Source organism: Natrix helvetica (assembly GCF_964273705.1).
Source record: "Natrix helvetica genome assembly, chromosome: 2".
NCBI lineage: Eukaryota > Metazoa > Chordata > Lepidosauria > Squamata > Natricidae > Natrix > Natrix helvetica.
This window is the reverse complement of record NC_138552.1, coordinates 113,865,487-113,880,667: the sequence shown is the minus strand read 5'-3', so window position 1 is coordinate 113,880,667 and position 15,181 is coordinate 113,865,487. Positions and strand designations below refer to the sequence as shown.

Genomic DNA, 15,181 nt, shown 5'->3' with positions numbered 1-15,181 from the left:
CTCTTAAGACTGGTGGACTTCAACTCCCAGAATTCTGAGAGTTGAAGTCCACCAAGGGGATCAATCATATTAGCCCAGGCAGGGATCTGCAAAATTGGCTCTTAAGACTGGTGGACTTCAACTCCCAGAATTCTGAGAGTTGAAGTCCACCAGTCTTAAAACAGCCACCTTTGCAGACCTCTGTGTTAGCCCAAAGCCTGGCGCTGGGCGGGCCTTGTTCCCCCATTGGTGGAGCCCCAAGAAGCGAGGAGGGAGAAAAAGAGACGGAGGCAAGGAGCTTCCCCCCCCCCGGCAAAAATCTTATCAGGGAGCTGGCGGGCAGTAGCAAATTAGCAAATTTTTGGTGGGAGGAGGCGGGGGAGGGGGAAGCTCCTTAGCCTCCCGTTTCTTTTTCTGCCTCCTCGCTTCTCGTCATTCCACTTGTCAGAAACTTCTCCTGCATCAAATTTGCAACGACCTAATAACAGAGTTGGAAGGGACCTTGCCCCAAGAAGCAAGGAGGGAGAAAAAGAGACGGAGGCAAGGAGCTTCTCCCCCCCCCCCCCGCAAAAATCTTATCAGGGAGCCGGCGGGCAGTAGCAAATTAGCAAATTTTTGCTGGGAGGAGGCGGGGGGGGGGAAGCTCCTTAGCCTCCCGTTTCTTTTTCTGCCTCCTCGCTTCTCGTCCCCGCCAGGCGGATCTGATCGGAACGCCCGTGTGCAAGAGGCAAGCCCTTACTTTTATTATTACTTTTATATTTACTCCGTCTCCTCCTGCTCCGGTGCTCCTGGTGACTTGAGTCGCGACGTCGCACACTGTGCTCGGGCGGGAAGGAAGGCTGGAGTCTGGACCAATCACAGCCCAGACATCAGAAAAGTGGAATTTTTTGAATTTTTCAATTTTTCCCACGGCACACCAGGCAATATCTCGCGGCACACTAGTGTGCCGCGGAACAGTGGTTGAAAAACACTGTTCTAGACTAGCTACAGCTTCTAAATAGACTTCTAGGGCAACACCACGTTCCATAGTAAATAATCTTCTTCACTGTAGAATGATGGACTAAATTATTTGGAAATGGCCATATAACTAGATTGATGGGCAGTAACAATTACTTCTCTAAGATCATTGCTGATGTCTTTAGTCTTTGGCATTGTGTTAACACACACATCAGTGCTGGAGATGACATAGTGTAATATGTTATGTGTTGTTATTCATTTGAAGTTGTAGCTACCTACTTTTAAGAATTGCTAAGGACCAGATGATTTTTTTTATTATGTCCCAATACATAAAATCATAAAAATGAAAGAACTTACTTTTTTATATAACTGTAAATTCTTTTTCATGAGATATAGAGATGTAGGCCACAACATGCCTGTTTCACCTTTATTCTCACTTATCACCCAGAAAGCCTCAGAGGGGTGAGTGGGTAATTAAGTGTGGAATGAGTTCCATCTACTTAAAAGAAGCGGTTAAATTATTTTTAATTTAAAAAATTCTTCTTGTATCCAGGTGAACTATGTAAGACAGTTTCAAATTTCCATTTGACTTCTTGAGAACTGGATAGAAATGGTCAACTAAAAAGAAGTATCAACAACTACAAAAAAGAGCTGTTGAGTAAACCAACTCTTTAGAACCTCCTCAGACAAGGAGAGAACGAAAGACTACTCACATGTGTTCTAAATAGTTGCTCCTTGTGAAGAGATCACAAAACAGGAGTCTCTGGAACATTTTGAGTACTGAAGACAATGGGAATAGCCACAATCAGCACCTTTCAAAGGACACTACCATGTTCCCCCCAAAATAAGACCAGGTCTTATTTTCTTTTGACTCCCCCCCAAAATGGCTAGGGCTTCTTTTTGGGGGGTGTTAATTTTTTTGAGGTGCAGTAGATGGCGAGCATGGCTGCTCAGCCCCTTAATCAACTGAGCCAGTGAGGGCTGGAAGTTCTGTCTCTCTGGGCACCTGGAGATGTTTCCGGCACACTCTTGCTAGCCCCAGCCCTGCCCACGGCACCACACAACCTTGCAGCCGAGGGTCCCTCTCTTCCGCAGCTCATCTTGTGGCTCTGGAGCAGGCAGCAATCACAGTTTGTGCTCCACCAGGCCTGGAGCTTGGGTGTTGTTGAGGCTGCTGCTACGATGAGGCAGAAAGCCATGCACCCTGTAGGAATCGGCTCCACCCCGCCTACCTCTGCCTGGCTGGTGGGCCTGCTGAAGCTGGCCTCATAGGGGCTCTTCTCCCTCCTGGCTATGGTGCTCTCAGCAGTCCTCCTGGGCTGCTCTTGCCTGGCGTGAGGCAATTTGGCTCAGATCTATGATTTCCGACACACCATGCCCGCCACCAGCTTGCCAGGATTCCCCTTCGCCAGCGGTCGCACAGCTCTGAGTGAGCTCCATGGCGGCTCTGCAGGAGGACGGAGGAGGGAGGGGGAATCACCCCTTTTTCCTTTCCACCCCAAAAGCCCACCTTCCCTGACCAAACCCCTGGCCTGCACCCCTCTCGCTGGAGCAAGAGATGCAACTGAATCTCACCCGTGGAGGCCTCCCAATGCAATGCTCTGCCGCAGCTTCAGAGCAAACCTCCACCTTCCCTCCACAGGATTGCAAGACTGGAGGCTTCGAAGCCAAGAGGGAGCAGTTTGGATGTGCGGCTGTGCAAGACTTCTCTTTGAAAGGAAGATCGGCAGGAAACATCCCCCTTCCAACCCGGAGATCACTTTCTTCACCCTGCCTGCTTCCAATCTTTCTCCCTCATATCAAGCAAAATCAAAGCATGATGGGGAGGGGAGATTGTGCAGTGTGTGCGCGCGCACCTATGTTTTCTACGGGGAGGGGGTCGCAGATGGGCTCAGAGTCGCTCCACACTGTGGGAAACATAGGCGCGCGCGCACACACACACTGCACAATTACAGCCCCGGAGAGTGGAGACTCTTGGAGGGAAGCCAGAGGCAGCAGGGCAGCCAGGTCCCTTGCTCTCAGAGGGAGGAGGGGCCAGTTGGGAGAGGGGCTTTGGTCCTGGTGCCTCTGGGGACAGAGCTATACTGTCCTGTGGCAAAGATTCCATCCCTCATTCCGGAGTCTTCGTAATGGCGGGAACTTGTTCTCACTCGCCCTGGCTTATGCAGAGGCTTCCCTCTCAGGGCCTGCAATTGTGCATGTGTGCGCCCGTGCCTATCTTTTCCATGGCATGGGGCCACGGCCAGAAGACGAGGAAAGCGAGGGAGATCATGGAGGTCTCGTCCTTCTGAAGAGGACCTGTCCCCGAAGAGGGGAGATGTGGTGGCATCGGTCTTGGGATGTTCTGTGGAGTCCCCCAGGGAAAAATGCCGCTACTGGGTACTTTTAACCATATATTTTGGTCCTATGACTGCAGAATGCTGCAAAAAACCATAAATACAGGCCAGTTGTTGAGTGTTTCAAATGTGATTGGAACACTAAATAAGGTGACCACAGTATGTTTGTGTCTGTGTGTGAGTGAGAGAGACAGAAAGACAGAGGCAGAGAGAGAGAGAGGGGGGGGGGAGGGAGGGAGGGAGGGAACCAGAGAGACTGACAGACACACACAGGGTGACAGAGAGAGAGGAAGGGAGGGGAGAGAGACAGAGAGAGAAAGACACACAGAGAGAGACACACACACAGAGTGAGTGATTAAGTGAATGAGTAAGAGACAGACAGACACACACACACACACAGAGTGACAGAGAGATAGGAAGGGAGGGGAGAGAGACAGAAAGAGAGGGGGAGAGACAGACAGAGACACACAGAGAGAGTGACAGAAATGGGGGCAGGGAGGAGAGAGAGAGAGAGAGAGAGAGAGAGAGACAGAGAGACATACAGACACAGAGAGATAATGACAGAGAGAGACAGAGAGGGAGGAAGGGAGGGAGAGAGAGAGAGAGAGAGACAAAGAGCCACAGAGAGAGACAGACAGACAGAGAGTGAGACACAGAAAGAAAAAGAGAAAGAGAAAGAAAAAAAGAAAGAAAAAGAAAGTGGGAGAGAGAGATGAAGGAAAGAAAGAAAGAAAGAAAGAAAGAAAGAAAGAAAGAAAGAAAGAAAGAAAGAAAGAAAGAACTTATGACCACAAATGAGCCCAAAATTTTGGTTGCTAAGCAAGAGCGTTGTTAAGTGAGTTTCACCATATTTTCCAAACTGGCCATGCCCACCCAGTCACATGACCGCTGAGCCACTCCCACCCAGTCACATGACCTCCAAGCCACTCCCACAAAACATTGCACACCTACAGAAGAGGTTCTAAAAATTATTGAAACCCACCACTGGATCATTGGTGCTGTATCCAACATGGAGGGGCAAATATGCTAAATCAAATGAATAAATTCTCAAAACACTTGAATGATGAAACTTCAAAAGATTGTTCTGGTCATTGTAGTGCAAAACAAACTTGAGGAGATTAGTGGGCACTGCACCTACTTATGTGCACCTACTTTACTACGTAAAGAAAAAGGAAAGGACTTCCCCCATCTCCAAATCTATTATTGCTAGAAGATTCCAAAGGCTCTGAATAGGTACATAACCTCTTTACATGTGAATCACAAAGATCACACAAGAAAAACACTGTAAATATAGGTAAGAAATGGTAACCAGGTTAGAATAAATTTCTCCTTAGTTTAAGGATTTTTCAACCTTTTATTTGTTGTTGATATTTAATTTTTTTGTTTGCTTTATTTTATTTGGCTTGAGCAATCTTTTAGAATATGGAAAATTAACTTCCTCGTCTTTGGAAAATCAGTTAAGACACCACAATTAGGGTTGGTTATCTCTACAATACCTGCTCCTTATTTTAAAAGTTATCACAGTTAGTTTTAACTAGAAAGAAGAATTTAGAAAAGTTTGTTTTGTATTTTAAAATGATGTTCAGATAATAAAAAACCCTCTTACCTTAATTATTTCCACCAACTGATCTACACCACTATCTCCTGGGAAAATTGGCTGTCCTAATAACAATTCTGCCAACACACAACCCGCCGACCAAACATCTAGAGAGAGAGAAGGAGAGAAAAAGAAAACATAGGGAACCATTACAAGAATTGTGTATCCAATATGACTACATCTACATCACAAACATAAGCAAATATATCTGGAGACCATTGGGTATATGCAGCGTTCAGGGCCTTTATATTCCAATACTCTCATTTCTGCAATCAGTGTATTGTTATTTAGTTAATTTCCAAATCGATATCCTGCCTTTTCTTTATAAACTCAGGATAGAGAATCTAGAATGTTTTCACCCACTATCTTTGAGGGAGGCTGGGTTCACAATGAGTATTCATAGCTAGGAGGTTAGATTTCAATATGGCTCTCTCCCCATTCCTAGTCCAATATCTTATATAACAGAACACAATAATAGAATTGAAAGGGACCTTGGAGGTCTTCTAGTCCAACATCCTGCATAGGCAGGAAGCACTATACTATTTCAGACAAATGGTTGTTCAATCTCTCCTTAAAATTTCCAGTGTTGGAGCATCCACAACTTCTGGAGGCAAATCCTTCCATTAATGTCTCCATATCTTTTTTACATTGTAGTGACCAAAACTGATGCAAATGTGATCTTACCAAGGCATTATAGAGTGGTATTAACCCTTCACCTGATTTTGATTCTATCCCTCTGTTAATGCAGCTTAGAACTGTGTTGGCTTTTTTACCAGCTGTTGCACACCACTACCTCATATTTAAGTGAGTGTCCAAGATCTCTCTCACAATTACTACTATTGAGTCAGGTAGCACCTACACAATATATGTGCATTTGGTTTTTCTTGCCTAAATGTAAAAGCTTTTTCCACCATTGAATTTTATTTTGTTAGTTGGGCCCAATGTTCATGTCTGTCAAGATCCTTCTGTATCTAAAGCCTATCTTCTGAGTGTCGACTATTCCTGCCAGCTTGATGTCATTTGCAAATTTGATGAGTTCCCTATCTATCCTCTCATCTAAATCATTAATGAAGATATTGAAGAGTACTGGGCCTAGGACAGAGCCTTGGGGTACCCCACTGCATACTTCCTTCTATGTATACATAGTTCCATTGAGATCTGCACGTTGAATGCGGTTGGCCAGCCAGTTACAAATCCATCTGGTGGTGATGCTATCTAACCCATATTTTTCTATCTTATTAAGTAGTAGGTTGTGGTCTACTTTACCAAATTCCAAATACCAAAAGTCCAAGTAAATTATAGCCACAGCATTTCTCTGGTCCACCAATTTTGTCATGCACAATATCTAGCCCACCACTGGGTGTCACAAAACTGCTAACTAATTTACAGAACAATTTACAAGCAGAACACTGTTTTCTCCCTAAAAATTGATTTCAGAATGTGTCATTTACATTTTACAGAATAAGAACATGAAGATTAGTAACTTTTTGCTAACACATCCTCTTTTAAAACGTGTGGCCATTAATACATTTGGCAGCAGAATGTTGCAAAGTTAAACAGTAGATTTTGACTTCATAGGCTAACACAGTTCTCTGTATACAACAGTTTAGTGTATATTTGTTAAGTAATTAAGCTCCCCGTTGGGAGAGCGAGTATGCAGAGAAGCGTAATGAGAGTGATATGGTAGAGCATGCACAAACCAGTATACAGAGACACTGAATAGTATAAAAATATAGTAGTTTACTATGTAGAAATATAGAGGTATTCAGAGTCCGGTTAACAGTCCAAGTCATACACGGTTCAGTAATTCAGTTATCAATATTCAGTCTAACACCACAAAGTATAGCTAAACAGTAGCAAACCACAATACCTCAAAAATACACTGACCAGCGTCTAACAATACAGAGAGATAACAGCCATTCTGGCTGCCTCTTATGGCTGCTTGAGGTAACAAGCCAATTACATTCCTCTAGCACAGTGCTTCTCAATTATTTTCTGTCATGCCCCCCCTAGGAAGAAGAAAACATTTCGCGCCCCCCCGCGTGACTGTAAATAGTATCATTTGTCTATAAAATTGTTATAAGTACACCTCTGCATAACACTGTATCCTTATTAACGTATAAGAGAATAAAAAAAGAAAAATGTGGATCAATTTACAACAAAGAATAGCTTTATTAACTGTAGCAGAAAAGATTTAAAGGAGCACAGCTAGAACATATATATACATATATTTATATATAGAGTATACTTAAATATTTACAAAATGTTAAGGGGTGTACTCACTTCTGTGATAACACTGAAGAAATGACACTTGTATGTGCATGTATACATGTTACGGTGAAAGTCCGAAATCTGGTGAATGTCGACATTCACCCGGTGAATGTCGACATTCACCAATCTCGCTTGGTGAATGTCCGAAATATTTGCTAAATGCCCTTATTTCTGACTTACACCGGTGAATGTCGACATTCACCAAGTACGTTTTCCCCTCTCTTTGGGGAGGAGGAGAGCCAGAGGATCGCCTCTCTTTGGGGAGGAAAGTACGTTTTCCCCTCTCTTTGGGGAGGAGGAGAGCCAGAGGATCGCCTCTCTTTGGGGAGGAAAGTACGTTTCCCCCTCTCTTTGGGGAGGAGGAGAGCCAGAGGATCGCCTCTCTTTGGGGAGGAAAGTACGTTTCCCCCTCTCTTTGGGGAGGAGGAGAGCCAGAGGATCGCCTCTCTTTGGGGAGGAGGAGAGCCAGAGGATCGCCTCTCTTTGGGGAGGAAAGTACGTTTTGCCTCTCTTTGGGGCATCCTTTGAGGCGATCCTCTGGCTCTCCTCCTCCCCAAAGAGAGGGGGAAACGTACTTTCCTCCCCAAAGAGAGGCGATCCTCTGGCTCTCCTCCTCCCCAAAGAGAGGCGATCCTCTGGCTCTCCTCCTCCCCAAAGAGAGGGGGGAAACGTACTTTCCTCCCCAAAGAGAGGCGATCCTCTGGCTCTCCTCCTCCCCAAAGAGAGGGGAAAACGTACTTTCCTCCCCAAAGAGAGGCGATCCTCTGGCTCTCCTCCTCCCCAAAGAGAGGCGATCCTCTGGCTCTCCTCCTCCCCAAAGAGAGGGGGAAACGTACTTTCCTCCCCAAAGAGAGGCGATCCTCTGGCTCTCCTCCTCCCCAAAGAGAGGCGATCCTCTGGCTCTCCTCCTCCCCAAAGAGAGGGGGAAACGTACTTTCCTCCCCAAAGAGAGGCGACCCTCTGGCTCTCCTCCTCCCCAAAGAGAGGGGGAAACGTACTTGGTGAATGTCGACATTCACCGGTGTAAGTCAGAAATAAGGGCATTTAGCAAATATTTCGGACATTCACCAAGCGAGATTGGTGAATGTCGACATTCACTGGTGAATGTCGACATTCACCAATTTCGGTCTTTCACCGTAACATACACACACAAACACACACATATATTTCCTGCATGCAGTGATTTCTAGAAACAACACCTGCTCGTCTCAATGGGAAAGACCCATGCATCCCAGATGCGAAGACAGTCCAAGTGGTCTCTCCCTCTGTCTCTCTCTCTCCCTTGTCTCTCTCCCTCTCTCTCTCTCTCTGCCTTTCTCTTTCTGTCTCTCCTTCTATTTCTGTCTGTCTTTCTGTCTCCCTCTCTCTTTCTCTCTCTCTGTCTTTCTCTGTCTCTCTCTCACTCTCCCTGTCTCTTTCTGTCTCTCTCTCTTTGTCTCCTCTCTCTCTGTCTCTTTCTGTCTCTCTGTGTCTCACTCTCTCTTTCTGTCTCTCTCTTCTCTCTCTCTGTCTTTCTCTGTCTCTCTCTGTCTTTCTCGGTCTCTCTCTCCTCTCTCTCTCTTTCTGTCCCTCTTTCTCCTTCTGTCTCTCTCTGTCTCTCTCTGTGTGTGTGTCTCTCTCTCTGTCTATCTCTTTCTGTCTCACTTCTCCCTCCCTCCCTCTCACTAGCTCTCTCTTTCTCTATCATCTTCTGAAGGTGGGGAGGGTTGAAAAGGGGCCCATTTTTTGTGCCTCCTGGGGCATCTGTGCACCCCATTTTTCACCTCCCCCACCCCCAGAAGCATTCTACTGGCAACAAATGGGCAAAAATGGCCCGTTTTTTGGCCAAAACCTTCCCCTCACGGCCAGTTGCAGGGCGTGGATCCCGCTCGGAGAAGGTGGAGCGGCAGCTCCTCCCTCAGCCAGGAGCCAGCGGGGGCTGGTCGGACAGGCAACCTTGGCGGGAAACTCCAGTCCGCCGCCGCCGCTGCGCTGTTGCCGCCGCCGTTGCACCCAGATGGAAAGGAAGCCTTCGCGCCCCCCTTTACGGAGCCTCGCGCCCCCCCTGGGGGGCGCACCCCACTATTTGAGAACCACTGCTCTAGCATTTAAAGTAACAGTAAAGGAATCATAGCTTATATACATTGCCAAGCCAAGCCTAGGGTTACATCCCTAACAGTATTTAAATAAGCATTTTTAAGTATTGTGTGCCTTTTTACTGTCATGGAATCTCTCCATATTAAATTTCAATGAACTGACTGAAGTTCTAATATTTTGAAATAGAAAAAAGACACTTTTTTCATGCTAGACATACTAATAAATTTCTCTTGAAGTTAAAAAGGCATAAATCTAGTATTTTCTTGTAGCTCAGCTGCTCCAGCACATCATTCCTATAGTTTTCTCTGCCTTATCCTTAAGATATAATGACTAGAATGATATATTCAAGGAGAATCACAACACAATTGAGGAATCAGCAATCTTTTCGAGTAGTAGGTATCCTAATGGAAGTTTGTAGGTGTTGAGAAGAAAGGAAACAATTTTCATGCAATTTTATCTAAAATGTATCATTCTGAAAGGTCAGTAACATCAAAGAAGTTTTATGTGGCATGTTGCCAATCCCCATCATATGATATTAGCCATGTTCAGAAAGCGATAAGATAATGAAGAAAAATTAATTCTGGAAACATTTATTTATACCCTGCCTTTGTTTACAAATACCTCAAGGCAGTAAACTTATCCAACACACTTCCTCCTCCTGCTTTCTCTATAAACCCTATGAAGGGAGTTGGGCTGAGAGAGTGGCCCAAAGTCACCCAACTGGATTTCATGGCTAAGGTGGGACTAGAATGCATGGTCTCCCACTTTCTATGTGGTGCCTTAATAACTATTAGATTGCTTTTTTAATAAGAAGACTTATGGCTGATGGGCCTTGTGGCAATAGTAAGCATGGGAGCTTTTAGAAGCTTCAGTAAAAGAAGCAGTAACTGCAATAGTGATAATTTAGGAGTGGCTAGATAAGTGGGAAGTGGCTTTAATCCTCTCTCCTCAGAAATCTAAATTTCCAACTATTCTCTTCAGCAGAGCCAAGACCCCTGAGAGAAAAAAAGAAGCCCAGTATGAAGTTCCTTGACAGAAAGTGAGCTCTGCATAACAATTATTAAATTCTTCTAAAGTGTCTAAAGATGAAAAAGGAATAGATTTCAAAGAAAAATTATTTTAAATTGCATTTAAAAATGGAAACTAACTTAAGGGATAAATAATTTTAAAATGCAATGTAAATTTAATAAAGCATGGCGTGGGAGGGAATCAATTTTAAATATGGTTTTGCATTAGTCATTATCTGAATCAACTTTGGGAAACAGCAATATTAAAATTAAGAAAATGACAGTGAAGTAATATCCAAACTGCAGGTACTGTATGTTCTTCATGAGTACAGTGTACTATTTTTACACACACACACACACCCAAACCCCCAAAACACGCCAGTTGTAATATCTGATAGTACTCATCCACTAATCCAGAAACTCAGATTTTACTGGCCACCATTCTACAGCCCCCACAGATTATTTCAATAATCTCCGGAGGGCCTCTGGGGGGCGGGGGAGGCTGTTTTCGCCCTCCCCAGGCTCCTATAAAGCCCCTGAAGCCTGGGGAGGGCGAAAAAAGCATGCAAAAAATGGGTGGTCCCGTCTATAGTGCACGCATGCGCACTGGGGGGGTTGTGCATTGCATTATAGGTGCAGTACGCCCGCACATGACCCCCTTGCGCTCCCCCCCTTATGGCACGTGAGCCAAAAAAAGGTTCACCATCGCTGACCTAGCTAAATACATCCAATCTTGAAAAAATAAACAGGATCAGGCCTGATTAATACCACGAATCTGAGGCTGGATTGTAGATTGAGGAGGGAAAAAAATGCAATGGCAAACTCCATATGGATTGTTACCAAGAAATGTATATTGTTATGCCTATGGTATACTAAGAATCAACTTTTACTCAAGGGGCATTTTTAAAACCTTCCAGTTGCCTTAACATACCTGCTTTATTAAAAACAATATAAAACTCCAATCCCTTTAAAAATATGAAAATCCATTTCTTCTTGTGACTTCATGATGTCACACTTATGTTGATAGAGGAAGAAACTGAGTTTTTCCAAGTCTGGGCCTGTTCTGAATTGATAAATTAGATACTGTCTTAGTATCTACTTTTGAGGACTCTAGAGCACAGATTTCAAACTTGCCGTGTCACGTTACTATCACGTGACATTTCGCGACATTTTTCTCATTCGCAGAGCTGGGATGGGTGTGGCCTGCACATGACACATCTGGCTCATCAGTTTGACATCCCTGTCCTAGAGACTCGTGGTGGTTCATATAAAAGAGGAAAAAAGGAAATTACCAACTGAATGGATTTCCTCTATTTTCTTTCATTCATTAATGAGAAGAAATATGTGTTGTGGCCCACCAGCTGCCACCAGAGCTGGCGGCAGACTCGGCGATGAGGAGGTTGGGGAGGAACTTGGGCCAGTTCTGGAGTCTGGGGAAGGTTCTGATGGATGCTCTGTGTTGGACCGAAAGACAGAGCCAGAGCCATCCAACATTTCCCAACCACTGGAAAGGCAGCTGCCTTTGGAGGCTGATATGAGTGAGATGGAAGAAGAGCTAGGACCTGTTCTAGATGCACGCATGCACAGAGCAGTTGGAAGAGATGAATAACGGAGGACAAGAAGTCGACTCAGGAAGCAAAGAACACATGGATGCTGAATGGCCCCTCCCTGGCTAGGGAATAAATAGAAGGAAAGGGGAGTGGTTGTCATAGGAGACAACAGTTCGTATTTCTGAAGATTTTGCTCATTGTGTTTCGTGCCACAAAGACTGCTTGCCAGAACTTAATTTGCAACTTTCGGCTGGGAGCTCATGGCCTTGCAATTATCACAAGAAACTGATAAGGTCTGTTACTGCAGTTAACTCTTTGGAGGACTATTGCCTGGACTTTTCAGTGGGTGAATACAATTGTCAGCCTCTACTTTGCTTGCTTGCTATCGGCTGCCATAGTAACGGGGAGGGTTGGGGCTTGTGGTATTTGGGAGGGGAATTTCTTGTGCTGGAGGAGTATCATGAAGGGAGTTTGTTCTTATGATCTTCTGCGCATGCTGATGGCTTCTGTTTAGGTTTGGTCAAGGTCAACAGTCTCTACATACCAACTGAATGAGGTCAATTGAAGATGCACTCCACATGACACCTTTGGGATTTGCAGTTTGGACATTGGGTTGGGGTAACTGGAGGGAGGGTCCTGGGTAAACGTTTCAGCCTTTTTGTCTCAGAACTTGCTTTTCTATTGCTGCTTTCATTTCATATCTAGTAAAAGTATCTTTATTTCTACTCAAATGGATTGGGGGTTTTCTTTCTTGGATACTGAAGGAGGCACGCCTGACAGCGATTAATTCACAAAATGTAAATAACAAGGGATTTTTGGTGACAAGGAGTCTGTTTCTTGCTTCCGCTAAGGCTGGAGCAAAACAATATGTTTATGTAATGCTGTATGTAACCTTTTGTTCTCCATTCCAATATACTGATCACTTCAGTTTAAAAATGAAAAAAACAAATACATACCTATACTAGAAGTATAATCTGTGGCTCCAAAAATTAACTCCGGTGCTCTGTAATATCGAGAGCAGATGTAAGAGACGTTAGGCTCTCCACGAACTAGCTGCTTTGCACTGGAAAAGAAATTATAATATAAAGCTTAGTGGTATATACAAAATATACAATTTTCAGTAAAATAATATTTAAAGTATATGTACTTCCTCTAAAATTTATGTAAGTATTTAAGATAAATATCAAAATGCAAATTTATTATTTATTTAATACCGTGTTTCCCTAAAAATAAGACCTGGTCTTATTTTCAGGGGATGTCTTACCCGCTTATCTTAGGAGCATCGCTATCAGGCCTCCCACACCCTGACACATGTCATGCTCCTGCCTGATTTCTTCTGCAGCCGTGAGCAGCCAGACGCCATGTGGCAAGTTATGCCGGTGCAACCGCTAGGGGCAGGAGGCCACACAGCTTGTTGTGCTGTTCAGCACACGAGTGGTGGCACTGGTGCAACATGCTACATGGCATCCTACCGTGAGCACTGGCACCGGCATGAGCCACATGGCATCTGGCCACAAGCAGCAGCACCAGCCTGACCTGCCATACTGCCTCCTGCCATGAGCGACAGCACCAGCTCAACATACCATGTGGCATCCTGCTGCAAGTAGTTGCACCGGCACGATGCACCATGTGGTGTCTAGCTGCAACCAATTGCAGAAGAAATCGCAGGAGCATGACATGTGGGAGGCCTAGTTGCGGCGGTCCTAATGTAAACAGGTGCACGGGGCAGTTCCACTCCCCTATCATCAGCAGCTTCATTTTTACGCATGCACCTTGCCCCACTTCATGCAACCCGACGGTGGGACGAGTAGGCAGGGACGTAACCAGGACTTATTTTAGGGTAGGGCTTATATTAAGCAAGCTAGGGCTTATTTTTGAATAGGTCTTATTTTTGGGAAAATATGGTAGATAAACCGTTTTTATTATTCCATGTTAATGAGCTGGGTACTCTGGCTAAGTGATATTTTGGGCAAACAGGAAAAAGCAAGATTAAATATATCTGCAGATAACATCAAAAATACAGAAATATTTTTGTCCAAATCTCCATGGATAACATATAAATTTTTAGTACAAAATCTAACTCTTCAAATATTAGTAGCACAAATCTATCAGTTTTCCAGGAAATTTTTAATTGATCCCAAAGGATCAGACATATTTATTTAAAAAGATAAATATATTTTTAAAAGTAAAGAGTAAACATAAAGACCCTGTTGAGGATTTACACACTGAATAATCCAATTTAACTTTTTACAGTAATCAATAAACAAAATGAACAAGAATATTATCCTAAAGGAAAACAAGGAAATTTCATACTTATAATACATTTTAAAATGCCTGGTTTCTTTTGAAGTATTAAGGTTATTTTAAGAGAAATAATATCTTTAACATGCACAAAAGCCCCCACATTCTTGATTCCTAGAAACCAAATTAGCTTCTGATTATTTCTAAACCATGCAAGGATGCCAAAAGATGTAGCTAGACATGATAATTACTTTAAAAATTAAGAATTTTAATAAATACCTACTACATTACTGTTAAGTAGGATAAACATCTTTAAATAATTGTATATTTCCTGTCCAATTCAGTTAGACTACTACTGTATACAAAATATTCCAGAATTCTACCTACTGTCTTATCTTTGGACACTTTAAAGCATTTGACAATGGCATATAAATGTTGTTGAATCCATTATTGGAAACAGAATTTAAATAAAAGTTCATTTCTATGATCAATCAGCTATAGCGAAGGACATAAATAGTTATGTATGGGGGTTGCATGTGTGTGTGAGAAGTGTCCAGCCAATTGGGGAGGCATGTCAGGGGGCAGGTGACATGGGTTAGGAAGGGTACCTAGAAGTGCTTGGGAGTATGCAAGAGGTGCTATGCTGGTCAGGGACTTCATGTGGGGGAGATATGGGTATTGTGTGGAGATGCAGCACATAGTTAGGAAAAGCTCATGGGTGTGGTGCATATCGGGCAGGGTGCACAAGACATGCTGCAACCTTCCAGAAAGGCATATGGGGTGGGACAGGTCAGGGAACGTTTTGGAGGGAGTAGCATCAGCCAGGAAGGGTGTGTGCAGGGGTTCCTTCCTCCCTGTCCCTTGCTTCTTTCCCCCTTCTCTTTTCCTTCCAGCAGACAGGTAAGTAAGTGGCTGCTGCTGGATGAGGGAGAAAATGAGGGATTGTAAATGGCTGGGAAATTGTCTGATTGTTGAAAATGAATATCACAAGATTGCAGCAGCAACCCATAGCACTGAAGTATGGCCAGCTTTCCCACATTCATTCCCTTGGAAGTCATGAGTCCTGGACTTTTTATACATTCTGTAAATTTGAGGTACTTAGTTAAAAACGGTGTTACCCTCTGATGCATCATTTCACCTAGTTAAAGATCATGACAAGAATTTTTG

General features: G+C 43.9%; 1 protein-coding gene across 7 annotated transcripts in view; it reads right to left on the bottom strand.

Moving 5' to 3' along the window:
* Positions 1–15,181, bottom strand: part of GSK3B (glycogen synthase kinase 3 beta) — a 129,438-nt gene that overhangs the window by 39,715 nt on the left and 74,542 nt on the right. For all 7 annotated transcript variants that reach the window (XM_081941664.1, XM_081941666.1, XM_081941667.1 and 4 more), the window contains 2 exons: positions 12,730–12,836; positions 4,879–4,976 (listed from right to left, as the gene is read on the bottom strand). In XM_081941664.1, coding sequence (XP_081797790.1) covers positions 4,879–4,976; positions 12,730–12,836 — 205 coding nt within the window. The remainder of the gene's footprint in view (positions 1–4,878; positions 4,977–12,729; positions 12,837–15,181) is intronic.